At 37.5% G+C, this 22,392-nt stretch overlaps 4 protein-coding genes across 10 annotated transcripts; all 4 read right to left on the bottom strand.

Annotated features, from left to right (window-relative positions):
* Positions 1-2,608: 2,608 nt before the first annotated feature.
* Positions 2,609-7,533, bottom strand: LOC103437868 (diacylglycerol kinase 1-like). Of its 3 annotated transcripts, none has more exons than XM_008376381.4 (8): positions 7,337-7,533; positions 5,536-6,738; positions 4,747-5,113; positions 4,086-4,162; positions 3,644-3,763; positions 3,327-3,491; positions 3,026-3,163; positions 2,609-2,898 (listed from the first exon to the last, which is right to left on the bottom strand). In XM_008376381.4, the coding sequence occupies exons 2-8, from the start codon at positions 6,691-6,693 to the stop codon at positions 2,749-2,751; spliced, it is 2,175 nt and encodes a 724-aa protein (XP_008374603.1). In that variant the 5' UTR covers positions 6,694-6,738; positions 7,337-7,533; the 3' UTR covers positions 2,609-2,748. The 3 variants fall into 3 exon arrangements, with proteins under 3 accessions (XP_008374603.1, XP_008374602.1, XP_070679942.1); XM_008376380.4 differs by having other exon boundaries at positions 5,536-6,742; XM_070823841.1 differs by having other exon boundaries at positions 5,536-6,716; positions 7,337-7,493.
* Positions 7,534-8,619: 1,086 nt separating this feature from the next.
* Positions 8,620-10,677, bottom strand: LOC103437869 (small ribosomal subunit protein eS19x-like). Its single transcript, XM_008376382.4, has 4 exons — positions 10,272-10,677; positions 9,297-9,387; positions 8,999-9,182; positions 8,620-8,901 (listed from the first exon to the last, which is right to left on the bottom strand). The coding sequence occupies exons 1-4, from the start codon at positions 10,353-10,355 to the stop codon at positions 8,829-8,831; spliced, it is 432 nt and encodes a 143-aa protein (XP_008374604.1). The 5' UTR covers positions 10,356-10,677; the 3' UTR covers positions 8,620-8,828.
* Positions 10,678-16,229: 5,552 nt separating this feature from the next.
* Positions 16,230-17,894, bottom strand: LOC103437871 (UDP-glycosyltransferase 83A1-like). The gene is made up of 2 exons (XM_029104035.2): positions 17,366-17,894; positions 16,230-17,257 (listed from the first exon to the last, which is right to left on the bottom strand). Exons 1-2 carry the CDS (start codon positions 17,892-17,894, stop codon positions 16,377-16,379), a joined length of 1,410 nt encoding a protein of 469 aa, XP_028959868.1. The 3' UTR covers positions 16,230-16,376.
* Positions 17,895-17,951: 57 nt separating this feature from the next.
* Positions 17,952-21,808, bottom strand: LOC103437870 (protein Asterix-like). Of its 5 annotated transcripts, none has more exons than XM_070823834.1 (5): positions 21,479-21,808; positions 21,277-21,377; positions 20,671-20,742; positions 18,946-18,964; positions 17,952-17,989 (listed from the first exon to the last, which is right to left on the bottom strand). In XM_070823834.1, the coding sequence occupies exons 1-3, from the start codon at positions 21,617-21,619 to the stop codon at positions 20,676-20,678; spliced, it is 309 nt and encodes a 102-aa protein (XP_070679935.1). In that variant the 5' UTR covers positions 21,620-21,808; the 3' UTR covers positions 17,952-17,989; positions 18,946-18,964; positions 20,671-20,675. The 5 variants fall into 5 exon arrangements, with proteins under 5 accessions (XP_070679935.1, XP_070679936.1, XP_070679934.1 ...); XM_070823835.1 differs by having other exon boundaries at positions 17,952-18,178; XM_070823833.1 differs by lacking the exon at positions 17,952-17,989 and having other exon boundaries at positions 18,812-18,964.
* Between the last annotated feature and the right edge of the window lie 584 nt (positions 21,809-22,392).

Below are 22,392 nucleotides of genomic sequence, written 5' to 3' on the forward strand. Positions count from 1 at the left end.
GTTTTGGGGGACTCAGGTGATCAAGAGGGAGAGAGAGAAAGTAGGGGAGAGTGCTTTCTTCATTCTTCCGCTTAAAAGGACTTTTATTTTGAATTTGAGTCGTGATACTAGGCATGGCAGTTGAGTTGAGGAAGAGGATGACAAGAACGACGTCATACCAAATCCAAATGATGGTGATTTGTAGCTTAGGACATGACATATGCCTATTTTTTTTAGATTAGATAAGCGTTTTAGGGTGAGACTTTTGGGACCCTCCTGAGTTAAAATTCTAGCTCTGTCACCGAGTCCAATGAAGGCTAGTGATGACGAACAAATGCACTCTTAGCACATTGAGTGAGATGGCGCGGAGTGTGACAACAAATGTATTAGTTTTGTGTCTAAATAACACTATTCTCTTCTAAATAGCTTCACATATTTTGTATGAGATGAGGCTCACACATTAAGTTTAGCATACCAGAATGCCATAGATGTGGTATACTCTTATTTCTAGGCCAAACCAATTTACCTTATGGAGAGTTTTTTATTAGGGAATGTATGTCTTTTTTTTTTTTCAGTTTTAAACAATCATGGGATATGAATATGATTTGTCTTATGGATCCATTGCTTGAAAGTTCATAAAGATAATTAAGAAATTCAAATAAATTAACATGCATTGAATAAATTTGTAGTGGATAATTTGAAATATAAATGCTATAAGTATCATTGAGTTTTGTAAATGAAAGGTGAACCTCTTTATGACTGATTTTAATTTACATGTTTTTGTTTTACGAACACAACTAGCTACTTATTTTGTGATATTTTTCTTTTTAATTTGAATTAATAGATAAATGTAAAGAAAGAGTATCTTAAAGAAACAAAAGTATCTTTATATAAATAAATAAAAGGTAGATCTAAGTTGTAAGTTTTACTTAATTTATGAGATTATATGCATGCATGTACCTCAAATACTTTATATTACAATTGTCAAAAGTCAATACTTGGATATTAGAAGATTAGAGTTGAGTGTGGAATTTACTCCACTAATACAGTTTAAATTAGATTCCTTCAGTTAAGAATATTTTGCTAATTAATCACTTAATTTAAGATTTGGAAGCAAGTAAAGCATGTGCAAACATATGATGAGAAAGAGAGATACCACTTTCCCAACCTCCACACTGTCAAAAACCTTTAAAAAGACAACAAAAAAATACATAATTTGGAGGAAAGCGTTTTAGCTTCTCATACATCTTTCTTTATTTTTGGCCATAAGATCAAATAAATTAAACACAGTCAACGACTCATACTAAAAACGAGTGTATAAGAAGATAAAAAAGATGTGAAAATCACTTCCTAGTTTACACACACACACATACGACATAAAACTATAAATAAAAATAAATAACTTGATGCTTCATGTCTAACACCTTTGATTAATTTTACGCATTTGACAGTCAAACAGTCATGTGACATTATTAATTTACAAATGGTATAATCTTAGTTGACCTTCGACGGTATAATTGATGTTTATAAACTTATGATCTCAATGTTGAAAAAGAATGTCCATCAGGACGTATAAAACAATGCAAGTCCCCTAGTAACATTCACTTAACCAACGTTACTTACAAGGAAAACTACCCACCCAACCATGAACACTCCCAAAACCTAATATTCAAACCTTAACCCACTTCCTCAAACTCTCTCGACTCTCTCAAAAAACATGGGAGAGGCTTCAACGCCTATAGACCTAGCAACTTTCCTGGAAATCCCGGCCGACAAAAAGCCACAAATAGCCACCGCGACACATGCTCACCCCCGCATGATAAGCCCCGTATGGCGGCTGAGCCCGAGTCACAACGGCAGCACGCTATACGACTCATACGAGTTTCAAGCTGTGACTCACCAACTCAACAAGGCCATGCAAGCTTCAAAAGCTTCTTCGTCGCGTCGTTATATGTACTGCTTCAACTCTCCTATGTACAGACAAGGGTTAAGTCGCATTGTCAAAGTGCGTGCCAAGAAACCGAAGATAAAATTGTGCCCGCCGCGGTTGTCTTGCGTGGCTACCGGGGACCAAAAGCCGAGCGCAAGGCCGGCAGGGGCGGTGACGAAGGGGTTTGTGGCAAGGGCGTGGAGAAAAGTGAAGCAAGGATTTTTGAAGAACAAGCAAAAGAATGAGGATTGATTACTACTACACTGCTTGCAGGTCTCCTCCTGAAGTTATGTGCAGTTTCAATAAGCTTTTGGAGGTTGTAAACTATTTATGTATAGCATTCTAGGCTGACATGAATCTTCTCCGATTAGAACTCCGGCACGACCAAGCCTTTCGTCCTTCAGAGAAGCTGAAGGGGTCAGCCGGTAGCTCTTCCCGGAGCACATTTCTGTTGCAGTTCAGTAGTCGTGCATCCCAACTTCAATCGGGTTTGATCTCCTGGTAATATATGATTTTCTTAATTTCAATGTACTTTCAGTTATGTATAGTACCGAGAGACTTCCATCCGCCGCTTGGTATCCCACCGCTATATTATTGATTTGAGGTGCCACAGTAACATTACTAACTTACCAGAGAGTATAGGTGTTGAGTCCTCGTATAGTAGGATACACCGTTGGTCTTTTGGCCGGTGTCGAAAAATTGTAAAATTTCCTATTTCCATTGATGATGAACAAGTTTCATGTACAACAACGCTTCCACAAGAAGCATGCTATTAAAACCACACCAAAAATAAAAAACAAAAAAACAAAAAAAGGAATAAAATTACGTGTGGTGGGTTTTTAAGTCAGCTTCAGCGCCATTTCTTGAAGAAGAGCTCGCTTCTGCACAGCGTTTATCACGTCGTTGGTTTCAGCATTCTCAAGAACATCGGTGATGATGGCGGCTGCGTGACCTAGTGGCTCCTCGGCTGCCCGCCTCAACATGAAGGCCTGCGCACGACATAATATGGCAAACTTAGTGAGGGGTTTAGCTACAAATTAGATTGTCATCGGATGAGAATTTTGAGAGAGAGAGAGAGAGAGAGAGAGAGAGAGAGAGAGAGAGAGAGAGAGAGACCTGGCCGTGATGGGATATAGCCAATGTACAAGGTTGTTGAAACCAAGGCTCCCCGTCGACCTGAACAGGCAGTGCCGCAAAGAGCTGTATCTTAATTGACTGGCCCTGTGCCAGCCTTCGAGCACGGGACAGCCCAACCTGTACCAAACAAAACCAGCAGATCAGAAAAATAGCACGCTATCCAAATCTAGCGTTCACGCTAGATATGGAAAACCATGATCCGTTTTTGAATTGAAACTAACTAGCAAGACATCATTCCGATATGTAATATATGCATCACACGTATCGTGAGGTAGAGTACCTGAAGTTTCCCAAGGTGCCATGTTCCAGAAATGCTCACAACCTCAAGCATTTTATCATGCATAGATTGTGGATCAAAATTATCGTAATTTTCGTCTTCATTTTGCCACAGATCTACACCACCCATGTAGCTCCCAATGTTCGCTACAAGTACACCTTCTGCGTCCTGAAAATGCGTGCAAAATTGTCAAGCACTGATAATCTCAAAATTAGTCAATCATAATTATATCCAGACAGCCAAATCTGAAGCAATATGATGATTTCTGAATCAGTAATGATTGTGCTGTGTATTTATGGTTAAAATCTTTCCATACTCACTTCGGGGACCTCTACCTCAACGCCATCCACTTCAACTCGAACTTGCCATGGAAAATCTTCAAATGTTCTATCTATTATACCCTTCGCGCCTTCTCTTGCATAAAGAACTTTATTCATGAACTGCATGTAGATAACAATCTCCATACCTTAAGCAGGACACGTCAAAGTAAAATCTGAATAAAACTACTAACAAACAACTATTACAACAGGAACCGATTTAAAATGTGATGTGATCCACCCAGGGTGTGGTATGATTGTATTTAATTGCTTTCTAATTTATAATTAACGACATGTGATCTCAGACTCGAAGATGCAATATAGCACCATAATACCCCTATTCTTTCTGAACTCACAAGTCTCCATCGGTCTAATGTCTAATATAGCACAAGGGAGTTTGACTCTAAATAATTTGAATTCCATTTTAGTTAAGTATTAATATTACCTGGTTATAAAACTTCTCTGGATTCTCCTCTCGTAGATTATGAATGTCCAAAGCAACCTTAGCATCACACCCAATTCCTGCAAATGAAGCAGGCCAGAGTTGGTGATAAATGGAAAGTCAGGTGAGATCTCATTCAACGTGATGAAAATCTTACACAAAAAGGCGTAGAAGTTAAGCCAGAATACTCAGAACTAACTCATCAACTGACCAAATTGACATTGTTTCATCAGATGGAGTTTTTTGGAATATCAGAGAGTAATCTCGTGCAGCAGAACCATAAGTTTAAGGTTGGGATAAATTTCATAAGTTTTTCTTTTTTCCATACAGAAAATATTCCATTTCACCTCATACATATGATATATAGTGACAGTGAGCTATATACAGACTGAAAGAAAAGATGAAGGTAAAGATGTAAAAGCCAACAAATTGATAACTGGCCCAATACAACAGAGTAAGACTGGGGACCGAGACTTCACAAGCTAATGTGAGCTGAGTATATAGTTTGAGAACTGATCTGAGTTAAAACTCAAGTCAATAACTATGAGACATACAAACAGCACGAGAACAAGAAAGATCAAGCCAAATTCCAGTATTCCATCCAACTACTCTAGGTGTATCTCATTTATAAACCAGATAATAACAAGCTACTATGATTACATACCAAGATAGTTGTTTAAAAACTTTGGCGACTGGAGCTGCTTCCCCTGTTGATTTACAATTGCTACCTTCCAACGATCAAGGATGGTTACTGCAGCATGCTCTATGTGGTGCAAAACTGTGCAAAGGCCTCCTTGTCTCTCCACTGAGCCCAGACCTCCTCCCCATGACAAAACTCTAGCAAGATCATTCCCCGTTCCAGCGGGAAGAATAGCAACTGGAGGAGGAGAAACAAAATTTTGCTCTTCTATGGCATCCAAAACCCAACCAACGGTACCATCTCCCCCACACACAAGAACTCTGAAGTGCTGCACCTTTCTGAACAAATAAAGACCCACCTCTGGTCCCTGTGTTGAGCTCAGCTCAAAAACCTATATGAAACACAAGTACATGCAAGAAATAAACAAAAATTTATGAGATACCACAACTACTAATAACGAACCGGTTGATCAAACTTCATAGACATCAATTGAGGAGACAGCCCTGCATGTAATGTTGATAAAATGTGGCTGTTAGAATATTGCTTTTAGGGCTTCCTATTACATTAAGGGGCTAAACTGGCAGGTATTTTTTTGTTGCTCCCATTAGATCCCATTTGTGTAGTGGTAGTTATTCCCACAAAATTCAAACCTCAAACCTTAGTAAGAACATTACTTAACCCACATAAATAGAAACGAAAAGAAATATTTTTCTTTCCACCATGGTATGCAATAACCTTTCTTGACTCATTCAAATAGCAATTGGCAAATAATTGTTTTTTTTCCAACTATTCAAGATAGTAGAGAAATCAAACCTGAACAGGGTTGAGAAGAATATTCAAACGTTGCCTCAATGAATTCCCTCGCTGAGCCCCACTCTTCTTGTTGATAAAAACTAACAAGGGTCTTGCATCTGGTGATAAATCAATCAACTTATATCTTTGTTTCATCCGTAAAACCTGAGACTCGTCCTTCTTTTTGTTTGACGTGCTCCTCTTGAAACTGGGCTTAGAATCCAACTTTTTATCTACATCATCATCTTGGTGCTGCAAATCCACATTCACAGTACCATTGCGGTTTTCCTCAACTTCATGAGAACCATTAACAGCTTGAAAAGTATCAGCTGTGCTTTCTGTAGACATTTCCCCAGTACTACCACTATTTCCCGTGTCAACAGAGTTTTCATTTCCATGCTTGGACTTCTTGCTCTGGCTCCTAATAGTTGCACGTACTGAAGATGCTATTTCATTGGCTCCATGAGTAATGGTGCTCAAAAAACCACCTGCGGAAGTCTGGTTCAATTCCTTTACATGAAGGGGTGACAGAATCAACCTTCTGAATGGACCTAGATCACAAATATCGCCTGTTTCATTGGACATGCTACTGTGGCAATCAACATGTACCACTGTTTGACACCACAAGCAGCACCATATTGGGGATCCACCAAGAAAAGACCCACTACATGGTTCTTCACAATAGCTGCAAAAAGAAGTTTCATCAGGTAGATCTGCTGCCTCTGTCCAACGGACAGCCCACTGGTGCATCACATACTCAAACCCCATCATGGAAACACACTTGCAATCCTTATGTGCACTAGAAGAGCAGCTCAGATGAGCCACAGCACCACAAATGTTGCAATGGTGACTAAAACTATCTGAAGCTGTCATAGGCCCAAGAGTTTGAGAAGGGCTCATGGATTTTAGGCAAACACAGCAATTCAAGTTCTTTCCACGAGATATAGATTCTAGAACCCAAGTATGAGGAGCTATAGGAACCTTCTGACGTGCCTTCGGGTTTTTCTTTGACCTGGCTATGGCTTTCATCCAACTTAAATTGATATTTCTCCTCCATTGGAAGGCGGAGTAGGCTATGGTAAAAATTCCAACTAGGGCTGCAATAAAGCTAGAGACTATGAAAAGGCGATCGGTTGGATTCTTGTTGTTCCAATAGGGCAAAAACATCTCGTAATCCATCCTCAGTGACTACCTCTTCAAATCTACATAGACGTACCCAGTAAACTGCCTAAAACCCAATTTAATTAGAAATCAAAGTCATAAATTCTCCAACACGATTTTATCATTCAGTAACACTATCAAAACCCTCAAACTCATTCCAACACCCAACTCATCATCCTACTTAATTCATACTTCGCAACAGAGAGCGGAAACCGCTTTTCATGGGTGAAAATTAGAATAATTGCTTCAAGCTAGTTCGTAAAAATAAGAAAAGTTGTTCAACACATAAAACGATTATTATTCCAATTTTCCAAATGTTTCCACAAAGCACTTGGTACTTGCTAACATCGGATTGTTCAACACATAATTCTATCATGAAACTAAAACAGAAAAATTGGCAGCTTATTGAAAGAAAAATATATATAAACATCCTAAACATAAATGATAGTAGCAAACAACCCAACCTAACCTCCTAGAACACTTCATTTTCTATTCCAATTTCTCGGCAACCAAACAGAAAATCTAAATACAAAACACAAATCAACATACATACATTCCAATATCTAACTATATACACACACATTATATACGCACAGAAACATGAAGATTTCAGAAAATGAGGCCTGAAAGGATTGAAACTGGAAAAAGAAAAAGGACTTACAGTGAGGGATGGCGGAGGACGGAGGTGCGATCCGCCGATCTAGCTTTATCCACGGCGGGAGGCAAAGCTTTGGAGAGTGTAGGAATCAGAAGCAAAACCTCGAATCCAAGGAAAAGCAAATGCCAATTCGAATTCGATTTTTTTGTTTTTCTTGAGCGCTAATTAATTAATTTTTGTTTATTTATAGTTTTAAGATTATGAGGTGAAGTGGTCGGCTGGTGTAGTGTAGATGGCGCGTAAGCTACGTGGCGGACGCAGAGGGCATGACGTGGAGCACTTTTTGTGGGACCCGGGACCTCCGTTCGCCCTGGCTGTTCGATTACTTGACTCTTCGGGCTCCGGTCTTTTTCGGGCCGACAACATGGTGTAAACTTTTTATTTTTTTCAGCAAAAATATAGAAATAATTAGGATTAAACTACCGACCTAAATTAGGATTAAACTTTAAATTTGATTTTAGTTACTCATGAAATTTGATTGTTTCACGAATTCCAAAATTTGTAGACACTTTAATCGACATCAAAGATATTTTAGGAGAATACGCTTCTTTTAAAAACGTTTATATGCCCAAAAGCAGTTTCACAATAAGCTCTCGAATAAAAAAAATATTTCTGCTCAAAAGCAGTTTTACAGTAAGCTTTTATATTTGGAGTATAACGAAATGATATTTTAGGGGAATACGCTTATCTAAAAAACACTTCTGCTCATAAGCAGTTTCCCAGTAAGCTATTATATTTAGAGTATAACGAAATTTTTAGGAAGAATTTCAGGTGCTTATATTTGGATTACATTCAATATTCTTAGAAAAACACTTGAACTGCTTCATGTAAAAAACACAAGACGAATATTTCTTTCAAAAAGCATTTCAGGTGTTTCTTCAACACAGAATCACTTTTTTTTTTTTTTTTTTGCAAACATTATTAGGACTGCTTGTACTGATTTGAAAGTGTTATTTTCAAAGCAATTCCAATGTTTAAAAATGCTTTTAAAATAGTACCAAAACTTTTAAGAAGCAGCACACAAGTGCTTCTTTCAAGAAAGACTGAAAGTGCATTTTGAAGAAGCACTTTCATTCTTACTAAAAATTTCAATATACTTCTAATAGAAGCGCTTTTACTAGAAATGCTTATGAGCAAAAGTGTTCTAAAATAGACGCTCCAAACAAAACTTCCCATTTCAATTTCCAAGTCGCTTATTAAGTAAAAGACACTTCCAATAAAAGCACTTCTTAGCAAAAGCACTTTATAGAGATGCATCTCCAAACTGTGTAGGTGAGTAGGAAGGGTTCATGTAACAAAACTTAAAATTGAGAAAGCCAATTTCAACATAGCACTTCAAAATTAAACCGACTAACAAAGGAAGCGATGTTCATGATCATAAAAGTGCCATGACACAACACATCAAAATCCTTCCTATATCTACTCATTCAAGCAAAACTGCAAAAAGTTTTCTAACTTGTTTTGCATCCATAATCAAGGCTTTCACGTAACCCGCTTAGATTGCGACAGCGATCCGTCCAGCAACTTGGTCGAGATCCCTCTGGCCATTAGATGAGATTTTCCTTCCACTAAAACACAGGAATACAAGTAGTTTAGTTGCCAAAAACTTCAATTCATGTTGTCGTTTGTCATAATGAAACCAAGGGTTATGTGAAAGGAACTCACCCTTTGGCGTCAACGTCAATGATGTTTATCCTCTGCAATTGTTGAAGGATGTGACGAGCAATAGCGCCACTGCTTTTACAGAAATGAGGCGGGCGACTGCCGTTCCTCTTGCTTCCTCCATAAATCCTACGGAAGGCACCTACACCAAGACCACCCCTCAAGTAGATTTTCCTTGCCATGGATGCTGCAAAGATAATTAAATTCGGATTAAGCTACACACAGTAAACAGTTTTATGACACCAAAACTCGTGGAAGGTTTTGTGCATATGTGAAGAAAGGGATAGAGAATTCTACATACCAGATCTGATGTAGTACCAATCAGGGTCGTATGGTGCAAGCTCCTTGAATGTAGCGGTCTTCACAATGTCGGTCCAGTCAGGAAGCTCAATCTATCAGGCGATACAAAACAAAATGAGAAGAGACTCCTCATTGAAAAGGGGCAACAAAGTAAACCAACTAGCGAGTGAAGAGATATCATATACAAAAAATCATCAAACAAAGTAAACCTGCTGGCAATTACGTTTCTACCTTCAAGGATATCACGTGACTATAAGAACTTCCGTTTTTGTTTTCAGAAATGGAAAAAAAAAACGAAACACCAGCTAAATAAGATTTTTTTTCGCAACAAAACTAAAGAACTTGAGCCAGAGCGGGCGCAAGATATAACGTCTAGCATCCATTACTGATGGCCGCAACTAAAGGGGCTACGTAAGGATAGTTTACGCACATTGTATGCAATTTTTGTTCACTCGAAGAAACTGAGAAACAGAAACAACTATAACATGCTTAATTGCTAGCAAGCCTTTCAAAGACCAAAACAACACAAATATAAAAGCAATTTCAGAGGCTCTACTATGTTTCCATAAAGCACCGCTCGATAGCGAAGATGACATATATCGAATTCGATGTTAATCAAAGCATTTTAGTTCAACAGTTTCGTGTTCCCTTTACAAGCCAAAATTCAGTTTCCTCTATTCATATCACACACAAATTGACCGATACATGAGATCCAACAAACTCCACAACAAACGCAGCCCCCTATTTTTTAACAAATTACACTTATTTCAGTATACAAACAGTAACAAATTCGAATGCTGCAGAACCAAAATCCAAACCTCATGTTCCGATTATCTAAGCTTGCAATCTATGAATCTCACAAGTATATCGATCCTACAATATATATAAACACACACACACACACACACATATATACATAAATATATATATATAGAGAGAGAGAGAGAGAGAGAGAGAGAGAGAGAGAGAGACTGACTCGGCCGGAGCGCTTCAGGTGAGCGGCGTAGGCCTTGACGAATTCATGGGGGGACACGTCCTTCACTGTTCTCGCCGCCTCCATCTTCCGATTACGTAAACCTCTGCTTCACCTTCTCCTTCTGCTGCTGGCTGCTGCGGCGGAGCACGTCCGAGTCTTCTTCTGGCTTGTGCGTATGAGAGGAGTGCCACCAGGGTTTGGGATTAGGGTTTTATGTGGTTCCGCTGTTGAAGCATACTAATCCCAATTGGAAAGTACAGTTTTAGCCCCAACCCCGTTCGTTTTTTTTTGCTTTTTTTTTTGGTTGTTGAATACATCGATATTTTTACATTAAGGGGAGGGAAAGTTCGACTAAGCCACACAATGGGCAACCTAATTTGGTATCGAATTCACCATCCATGAAATTAGAATCTAACACCTTCCACTTCCAAAGTGAAGAGGAATATCATCAAACCGTAGTACTGAATAACGTTATTTTTTCTTAGAATCTTAGATTGAGCTTCTTACACGTTGTCCATATTTGAGCCCAACTAAATCAGTTTTGGGTTTTTGGTACTACGGTAGGCTCAAGCCCAAGTATTGTGGGTCAAAAACATAGGCTTACATATTATCGAGGTTTTTTTTATCACCTATCTTTGAATTTGATATTAAGAATTGAGATTATAATATTAATCTATTTTTCAACATAATATCCAATTTAATGGAGTGACCTTGCATTCATTCATCACCTAGTGACTAAAAGAACATTTTTGTAAGGGTGGTGCTATTTGTACATCTTTTTTTACCTTTCCACTTACCCCATGTTAATTTATGTAATTTAATCTTTTTCAATTCATCAATCCGACATGCAAAAATTAAGAAAAGTGTGTGGGAGGTGAAAAGAAGTGTGTGGATAGCTCTACCCTGTAATTATACTAGCGTCCTTAAAATTATAATCAAAACTCATATTGGCCTATGAAGTCATGAATCATATGGATTCATTTGGAATTGCTTTTAAAATGGCTAAAAGTGCTTTTAGATAAAATGATTTGGCTTTCAAAAACAGTTAAAGTGTTTCCTACAAGAAGCACTTCCAACTAGTTCTTGCAATAAGCACTTCAAGTGTTTTTTTTCATAATTCACTTGCATTTTTACGAATGATTGGTTCTAAAAATATTTTCATAAAAAACGTTTTATGCTATTTTAAAACTACATCCAAACATTGTTTGTTACCAACTCAACCTCACGGTTATATTGGGTCAACCAAATGAAAAGGAGGGCCTTGCCATTTAGCCCCAACACTAGCTGAGACACATTAAGGGCTACCCTGGGCTGTAGCCCAGGTAGCTTTCGGTAGAAAATAAAATTTTACATGTAATTTTGACTGGTTTTCGAATCTAGTCCATCATATATTTAGTTACTGATTCGAATTCTCTCGGTTCAATTATATAATACAGTTTACAAACCATCTTTTTTCTCATCTCTTCTTGTACATGTACAAATTTGAATTTGTTTGAATAATGAAAATTTTTAGCTCACCTTGTGAAAAATTTCTTAAGCTAGTTGATAATGTGAAAAATGCAGTATCAAGTTTATTTGTTTATACAATTTTAATCTTTAAGCTAGCCCACCGGTGAAAATTTTCTAACTCCGCCATTGAACCCCAAGCGCTAATCGAATAATACAAGTTATCTGTACAGGGGACTTAACTATATTAGAACGTTTGTTAAAAAAAAATAATTAATTAATTAAAAAAAAAAAACTTATCAGGTAAAAATGTGATTGAATAAGAAGAAACACGCTTAAGAAAAATATGTATTCAAATTTTGAAAGTTTCTGCTTGGTTGTGTATTGGTAGGATTTCTTTTTTCCTGGGTTGAGAATGTACGTATAACAAAGACTTGATTGACTAGGTCTCTTTTCTCAAGATATATCCATCCCACTGAAAAATAATGTCAAAAACTAAACACCACTTTAAGCTCAAAAGCTTCCAAGTATATGCGTATTGAGATCATCTTCGAATCTCAAATTTCGAAGCTGATGAACTTAGAATTTGGAACATTCAATTTAAATCATGCGGTCCTCATTAACCCAATTTCACTTGCTCACCTCACATAAAAAATCACACCCTCATTTCTCTCTCTTAAATGATCCGGATTATTGAGTCTGTCTACCTTGGATTTTGAGATTCGGAGATGAGACACAAGAAAATGACAACAAAATTAAGAGAAAAAAAGGTGTATTTGGTTGTCTTTGTAATCAAAGTTACACTAGGATTCAATTACCTTCACTAGCTCCAAACCTGCCACCTACACAAGCTACTATCTCTCTAGCTATATATATGCATCATTCCAGCTTAAACTTACTTGAGTTCTCTGTGCCACCACAACCTCCGAGATCTTTTCTTCCAAGCTAGATCACAGATTATTTGATCCGTCGTCGGCTAATTGGACTCGGAAATGATCATCAACTCAGACTAGCTGCCGGTCGGCTTTAGGTTTATGCCAACGGATGAAGAGTTGGTCACTCATTATCTAATGAACAAGGTATTTCATCGGCCTGTACCAGCTGCACAGGAAATTCGAGAGGTCGATGCGGCTGGATTCTTGGATTCTATGGCGGACATCCTAAGAATCTAGGTATATATACTTGTGATGATTTATATTTGGTTCTTTTAGAACAAATATTTTCGTATGGTTAATTTGTTTGCTCAGTGTCTATACATGATGTATATATATATGCATGGCATAATTAACACTCTAAAATCTGTTATAAAATCTGTTATATGATCCGATCCATGAGTTATATGATGATCGATCGATTGTTCCACGTAAAATTTGATTATATACAACAATAACAGTAATGAATCCTAGAGCGCCTCTATGCTCGGTTTTGCCTCAAGTCTTTAGTTAGCTTCAAGTACTCAATGTCTTTTAGAGTCTATTTCTAAGTCTTCCATGTCTTTTTCATGTTGCTTGGAGGAGAAGATTCTTCGGTACTCAATGTCTTTTAGAGTCTATTTCTAAGTCTTCCATGTCTTTTTCATGTTGCTTGGAGGAGCAGATTCTTTGGTACTCAATGTCTTTTAGAGTCTATTTCTAAGTCTTCCATGTCTTTTTTCAGAATTGGATGGCAATTGCTTGATGGACGAGGGCCAAATTGTTCCTTGAGAAGCAGAACTCGGCGTCGCACTCCTATCCCGCCTTACACATATTTTGAATGTTACGGAAACTGCATTTATTAAATGATTAGATGACGACAAATTGGGAGTCGTTTGCTAGCTGAGAAATTATAGGGTTTTGATTTTTTTACGAAATTGGAGATTTGGGGATGAGGAGAGCCTGGACAAATTGGCCACCTTCTTCTTTCTTATTATGCAAATATAGATTCACATTCCGATCGCCCTCGAACTTCTGTATCTACTTTTAGTCACGATTGATGTTGATAGGAAAATGGGGAAGCAGAGGAAGATAGACAAATGGGGAAGCACAGGAAATTGATGCCCAAGTCCCCTTCCCTCGTCGATGCAACCGTCTTCCACTCCCACACCGATCCTGCCCAAGCACCATGTTCTTGGTAGGACTCATTAGCAATGCCACACCACTGCTACCATCTGCAAGGGATGAATGAATATTGGATTGAAGTAATTTTATAGTTCGAGACAGAGTTTGTGACATGTGCATAAGATGACGGGAAGAAGAAGAGACAACCAAGAAAGTTTCAGTGTTCATCAGCCCAAGACACAAGAACTCAAAAAATGGAACTTTAACGAAAAGCTCCGGTAATGTTCACTTTAACGAAAAACTACATTTTTACACTAAAAAGTCAATCCTGGAACTATTTACTTTACCTTTTATTTTGTTCTTATCGTTAAAACTCAAAGTTTTCAAATCATTTTTATTAGTTTTCCTCTAAAAAAAATCATGTTAATTTAATTTTTAAAATTTAATAGTAATTAGATTTTTAAATTGGTTATTGATGAAGGTGTGTTTTTTATTTGGGTTGTGAGTCTGTGGAAGTCTAGTTGGAAATAGAGTGGGACCCTATGTAGGCAATTAAGAATTGGTGGAAAATGAGACGGATGTATGAATCGGGAAAAGGATTCTCATCGAATCTTTTTTCTGGGAATCATAAGGATCTCATGATCGCGACCGTTTATCGTACATTGTGCAGTCAATTTTCGTTATGTACTATTTATATTTAATTTAAAATTTTAAAATTTAAAATGATTTCTGACTGCACGATGGACGGTCCCGATCACGAGATCCCTATGATCCCCAGGAAAAGGATCCAACGATGATTTGATCCTTTTCCATGAAATTGTAACTAAATATAAGGTTGTGTGCGGAATTGAAATGTTTAAACATGTTGTATAGGATTGCTATTGCACTGGAAGTAAAATGTAATTTACCCAAAAAATTTCATACACCAAAAAGAAATTAAAAACAAACAATTAGAGAAATACTAATTATTTTTTTAAACCACCAAAAAGGACATCACATTTATTTTTAGATTTTTTTTAGTTGAGAAAACCGTCACAACAAATATAAGGAAATATGAAGAGCGCATGATTACGTCATAAGCCAAACAAGAGTTATTGAAAACATATTTGTCAAGATGTATAAACTCAACGTTTGCATCTAAAACCAAAAGCTTCTGAGTTCTCACCGATTAGGTAGGTTTCTCTGGTCGGAAGAGTTATTGAAAACCTGCATATGTCAAAAAACTAAAGATGATTTTATTAGAACTTGATGGAATAAAAAAAATTCATTAAGTGTAAGATAGTATTCTCACGGTGGGCTTTGGTTTGTATTATAATTTATTTTTTTTAGTTTCCTCCAATAATTTAATTGATATGACATTATTGTCTAAATTTTTTTCAATAATTTAATTGATAAAAACTTAGACATGATGTATTTTTCATCTGACCCAACATTTGATGAGATAAAAGGTTGAAATAACATACCATATTTATTTTCAATGTTATAGGATAGAAATGTACACAAATTCATGATTTTAGCATTGAAAATTGGAGATGGACATTTCATGGACCACTAGTCATAAAATATTCATTCAAAAAGCACTTCATGCATTAACTAATAACTACACATAAAAAAGTGGTTGAGAATGAATTTCAGGCACGTATTCTACACGACATGTTCTGGAATCAATTCCTATCGCATGTGATTCACATGATGATGGTTAAAGGGAGGCTGAAATGCCTATGTGAATCTTCTTGACTCTCAGAAGAGTGGACTGTCGTGATGAAGTTACCAACTAATTCTATTATTAAAATAAAAATAATAATAACAACTACACTACACATAAAGAAAAATTAAAAAACAACATGTGTATGCACTTGATTTTTTCTTTGTAGAACCCTAATGATAATAAAAATATTGAATATTTTCTTTTTTACCAAAACCAAAAGATTAAAAAAAAAAATATTGAATGAGTGAAGAGAGTCTTCTACCTATGAAGGGACATTGAAATTACGAGGAACACACTATGTTATGGTGAAATCGCACATAACCACGATAATCAACCATGCTCTTTTGACTAACGTCACCAATACACATTGCGGAACAGTTTTGTGCCAATAATATAAGAATACGTGTTAATTTTTCTCTACATGTCCTTATATTATTGGCACGTGACATAACTATCATAAAACGTGCCAATGTCATACATTATTAACACCTAACACCACCGTTGTAGTGTACCAACATCATACGATAAGATACAAGTTGAACTCTCTAGATACACAAAACTAACATCTTATTAGCACCACAACATGCGAGCACTATTTAGATACACAAAACTAACATCATTGCTTACACTCTAATACAATTACGCCTGACCTTTATACATGAAATTTGAAAGCGTGTTAACAATGACATTAATTTTGTGTGTCTAAAACAATATCCCATTTGATAATTTATTTTTTAATAATGAAGGCAGCCAAGTAAGGCTGAAGGATGCATTTTAAACAAAGACCAAGATTAGGTTTTGTTTTATTTTATTTTATTTTTATACCAGCGGTACTGAAGAAGGGGGAGAATCAAACTCAAGACTTTAGATGCAGATGTTCAATGCTCTAACATTAGGTTAATATGTTAATATGCCTCATTGCTTGATGTGTTCAATGAAGCTTTCCAAATTCTTTGCAGAAGACCCTCCCTTCCTCAAACTCTCTTCAGCCATTTCCTTGAGCCTCATTGAATTTCCTCTTATGCCCTCGTCAGCAATCAAATTTTCCAATTTTCTTCTGATTTCATGCCTTGTAACAATCCCATACGCATCCGGGTTCAAACACAATCCGACTTTGTAGCCGTCGCAGATGCAACTCCGGTTATAAAACTGATCTGCAAAATTCGGCCAACACAGGATTGGGACGCCCGTGCTGATGCCATCCATGGTTGAGTTCCACCCACAATGACTTAAGAAACAAGCAACAGATGGGTGAGCCAAAACCTTCTCCTGAGGCGCCCAAGGAACTATCTTTCCATGACTCGCCGGTATTCTCTTTTCATACCCGTCTGGGAATTTGGAAGAAGAGCCGCTGGTGAGGGCTGAACGGTTAACCCATAAGAATGGCCGGCCGAGAAGTTCAAGGCCTAGAGCTAATTCATCAATTTGGTGCTGGCTGTGTTTGGCAATGCTGCCAAATGCAACATAAACAACTGATCTGGGAGGTTGTCTGTCCAGCCAGCTTAAGCAAGTAGAGTCCTCCGGCCAGAAGGTCCCGGCAGGTTTTCCATTTGCAAGTAATGGACCCAGTGGGAGAATGTTTGGGATTGTATCACCAACAAGGGGGTTGAGCTCATGAAACCAGTTGCACAGAATCCAGCAGCATTTTTCTAAGTTCTGTTGAATGGAAAATAAGCTCTGGAATATCATCTTCTGCGCAATCTGGTTTCCAGGATAGCTCCACACCAAATCACCATCAGTCAGCGGTGGCAGGTCCGGTGACAGTTGAATCTTATTCCCTTTCATTGTTGGAGTTCCTGTGAAGTCAATTTTCAAATAAATCACAAAATTAGTTCACTACTTTAGCAAACAGTAGAAAGGCTAAAATATATGTAGTTCAAGCTTTGAAAGACTTAATTACATACCGTTGGAGTCTATAATCCCGGCCTCAATCAGCTTCGGAATGCTGAGTGCCAAGGCTAAACCTCCAGGGGTAGATGGCCAGAACATCGCCAACTTAATCTCCTTTTTCTCAGCAAACTCTAAAGCCCAACCGAAAATTGCATCAGCTATGATACAGGCCACCTGATTACCCTCCAGGTTGGCCTTGTTTAACAAATTCTCCAGATGGCCAGGCATGACTTTGAATATACTCTCACCCACTTTGCGTTCATCACTTCGCGGATCTTCTTCTGGTAACCCATCAGGGACCGCGACAAGCCTGACCTGATCACACTGCTCGCCATCCAACTCCGGTTGGGAAGCCATCAGACGTGCATGTAAAAACTCTGTTACCACAAGTGTGACCTTTATTCCACGACTGGCAAGTAGATACGACAACTTTATGAATGGTGCAACATGTCCTTGTATAGGGTATGAAACAAGTACAACACGGGTAGCCTTTTCTTGTTCTGGTCTTTCCAGATTGGAGGAAGTTGGCTGTCTGTGTTCCATCTCCACACACTTTCTCTCTGAAATTCTTCCCAGAAAAGTAACTCACAAGTAAAAGCGAGGACGAAGAAAATATTTCATTCCTCTATATATACAACCTTAAAGTGAAAGACTACTCCAGTAAGCATTGCAATATTTTCAGGAATATATATTAGTTTTTAAAGTAGCATTCATCCATTTTCGGCATTGGTTATGCGAAAAACCAACATCATCTTTGCATGAAAGAACATAAATAATACTTAATAGCAGTCATTCTTCTTTGATGAAGATTTTCCCTTCCAGATTTTCTGCAGAAAAATATGTTGAAAGCTCAAAATTCATGGGATCAGCACGACGAGAGATGGCCATAAAATTCCATGTTGAATCAAATGCAAGATTTGGCACAAAAGGAAGAGAATTGTTTTACAGTACAAGAATGATTGGCTATAAACTATCATCCAATAAAGTGCAAAAAAGAAAACAAGAACTATATAACAGAAAGCCAGCCACACCTTCCGTTCTGCTATAAGATTTGTGACAACTACGTTTTATAACAGTTGAGGAACTTATCACTGTCACCTGATACGCATTGTAAAAAAACAGAATAAACAAAATACATCAAGAGATTGGAATCATGATTCTACATATCTTTATAATCCCAAAGTATATGATGATATAGCATTGAAAATATGCAGACAATTCCAAACAATAGAATGGTTTGACGAATATGCATCCCTAAGCCATTTCTGCTACAATGTAATACATTCCCAAAACATAAACTGCCAGTTAGTTTTACATAATTCATCTGCTATTAGGAGCCCTGTCGGAACCAGTTTCACCATAGTACGGCTCTTAGCCTATATATAGCCCAGCGCATTGAGATCAAAAGGAACATTAGCACAAAAAAGCAACAAAAGAGAGATTGACTGCAGATCAAGAAATAACTAAAAACTTCAATTGAATTGATATAAGAAGCACACTATCCCTTAAAATTGATGACATCAAACTTAAACGACAGTTTCCATCTAGGAAAAACAAAACGATAATCAGATAAAGCGAAACTACTTCGCATTACATCTCAATTCTCTTTCAAGAAATTTGGTAGGCATAAAAGTACACCACAAAGTAGCACATAAATATCCTATTAATTTTCCTTATTAACACTAGGATTTGTCAATTGTAGCATATGAAAATAAGGGTCTTTCCCGCAGAAGATTGTTTTATCTAACTACTTAAAATGTCACAAAAACTGGTTGCGGTCCCTACTGACCAGCCACCAAAAAATAATTATTAGACTGACTTACACTGGTCTAAAGTCTATGAAATTTTATATGCAAATACTAGACACACAGTACAACAGTCTCACAAATTTTTGGGATTTTTGGAGTTGATTTGCTATTTAAATTAAATCGTACAAAAACAGTACAGAAACAGATTTTGAGTAGATCACAAGTTTAAGAAAAACGAGTTAGGGGAATTGTTATCCACCACCAAATAATCATGCAAACATGTTATGTTTCATTCAAATTCCTTTTATTTCCGGATGAAGATGCTCAAGTTGGCTCAATGTTAGAACACAACCTATTACTCTTTCTTACGTAGTATGTTAAGAGAATGGCGTTTTCAACTTAACGTAGTCCCTAACATGCAATCTAGAATGGCATGTTCATAGATTTAACAAGTAGAAATCATTAAGAACGAAAAGAGTTTGAGTAATCACAAGGCATGGTAAGGACTGGCATTATCTTACTTATCCTAGAAATTGGTTCACATGTTAATCGCAATTAACAAGTACTACTCTAGAACATATGTAGGTCCTCATTCAACAAGACAGGCATACATATATTCATAGCATTTGAATCCTAAATATGCTTACTAAGTATGCATCCATAGAAAACATATAAAAAATTCATCACTGACATAAGTAGTAAACCAATTTTCATCCATTCATAAAAGCAATTCAATGAAATGTCATAACAAACTTGCAATCATATTCGGGGCTTCAAAACAGCCCCTAACTACTTGAAATTTAGTTACACATAATTCTCAAATTAAACCAAAAGTAAAACATGGATTTGAGAAGATAAAACCAAGAAAAATAGAGTGAAGCTTTGCTCTCTGCCGTGCCTCTTTCTCTTGTCAGTCTCTCCACTCTTGCTCTCTGCTTCTGTCTTCTGCTCCCGTCAGTCTCTCTCACGTCTGCTCTCTCTGTCTGTCTTCTGCTTTCGTTTATTTTCTGTTTTTTTTTTCTTTCTCCGCACAGTTTTCTGTGCTCTCTCTCTCACGTCTGCTCTCCTGCGCACTGGCTTCCTTTTATTTTCTGCTGTCCCGCACTCTTTGTCTTCCTTTCTTTCTGCCCTCCACTGCTTCTTATTCTTTTATTCTTTGTCTTCCGTGTGCACTCCACTTCTTCTCTTTTCAATTATAATTTTTGTCCGTGCTCTTCCACTTCTCTCTTTTCAATTAGCCCGTGTCTCTCCCCCTCATTTTTATTATCTTGCTTCCCTTTTCTTATTCCTTCCACTCTTCTTTGTCTGTGTCCCCCATTTCCACTAATCAGCTATATGCTTTTCTTTTTCCCCACCACAAAACTTAATGGAAGACAAGTCCACTCTCCACTTGCCGTGTCTTTGATTTGTTTTTACAATTTCCTTTTCTCCATTTTGCTTGAAATTGATCCTAAAACAAATTTAACTGCACATTAACACAAGGTAAAATAAAATGCCATAATTTTAACACAAAAACATCACAAAGACTTTAGAAATGGATGGTATAAATGCATGAAATATATGAGTGATCAAAATTTCAACTCTTTTGTGTCCCCGGTCGAGCAGGTCCGAAGTAGTTGGTTACCAATCCCATAATAGCAAACCTGGTATGTCAGACAAAACACATGAAACAGGAAAGATCTTAGAACAAAACACATGACACAATTCACAATCGCATCACATCCATTCAAGGATAATAAAATAAACCCATAAATTATGGTGAATACAAGTAGCACTTAAGTCTTAAGCCTAACACAACACCCATTTGGGAATACTTCTTTCGAAAGGACTTTCGACCATAAGCGCTTTTACTGAAATCGCTTCTATTAGATGCAATGCAAGTAAAAAAAAATTAATAAAAATCCAAGTGCTTCATGAAGTAGGTGGTTTTCTAGAAAGCACTTCCAGGGTTCTTCCAACTCAAAAGCATTTAACTTTTACAGTAAAACGTTGTCAGAAGCGCCTCTGTTTATCTGAAAAGCGATTTAGCACTTCCAAACATGCTGAGAGTCATTATTTTTCAGCTAAAGCCGAAATTTACAACTTCCAAATCTCAAATGCTTTGGTAAATCGGTAATCATGCAGAAATTACAAGGAAAAATTTAAGTAATTAAGTAAAAAGTAAATTGTAACCTTACATCATAGCCATGGAGATCTGTTTGAGGTCGTTCTCCAAGTTCTTCATGTTCACCAGCGATTGAGCACAGAACATAATCGCAACCCAAGAACACAACTTGTACTGCAAATTCGTACATTCAAATAATTAATCACACCTCAAACATCAGCAAATTCCAATCAAAAGTAGCAAAATTGCAATCGAGAGAAAGAGAGAGTACGGACGCGGAACATGACGCCGGCGATGCCGAAGACGACGGCGATGAGACCGGAGTAATCGACTGGAAGATCCTGCGGCGGCACGGCGGACGGCACGTAGCGCTTCGCCACGGAGGGCTGGCGCGGGTCGTTCACCGGCGATGACATCTCTCTTTTCTCTATCGGCAAGTGATCTGATGGATCTCTGGCTCTCGCGCGAGTTTTTGAACGTTGGATGTGAAGAGGAAAACAGAGTTAAATTATTAGGTCGTGTTTCGTTTTTCTGTTAATGTATACGGACCCAAACTGAAGAAAAACACACTTCACTCAAACAGAACCTTTTGTTTGGAAGATGAACCAAAATTGACATTTTATAATTGATTTGACGAGGAGTTGGATTTGAAAACAATTTTGATTGAGGAGGAAATGAATTCTCATCAAAGTTGTTCGCTACATAGAATTCGAGTAGAATTCGAGCAGTCAACCCTTTTTAGGGTCTGAGAAGAGCCATAGAGACATTTCAACCCCTCCTAACCATCATCGTATGACTACCAGCGCCATGAATCGAACCAAAGACGTGTTGTATGAAATACGGACCTATAATTCGTCTCCAACCATTGGTCACCTTGTGGTGGTTCATATGAGATGTTTATGAATTTACATAAATCGGAATTGAGATGGTAATTGTATGAGTTTTGGAACCTTTAATGTGACAAGATAAACACAATTTTCCCCAACCAAGTAATATGCTTGGTTGATATGTTTGCGGAAGTTGAGAAGGGAATGCATGTCAAGCTCTCTTGAGCTGTTAGGGTTTAAGTTTTGATGCTCCTCCGAAGTGTCCGCCGTTACTTGCAAGTGAAGAAATACGCAGACGCTCGATTTTGCGAGTCTCAGCGCCCCCGAAAGACCCAAAGGAAAAGAAAGAACCGTCGCCAAAG

The sequence above is a fragment of the Malus domestica genome, chromosome 06 (assembly GCF_042453785.1).
Source record: "Malus domestica chromosome 06, GDT2T_hap1".
NCBI lineage: Eukaryota > Viridiplantae > Streptophyta > Magnoliopsida > Rosales > Rosaceae > Malus > Malus domestica.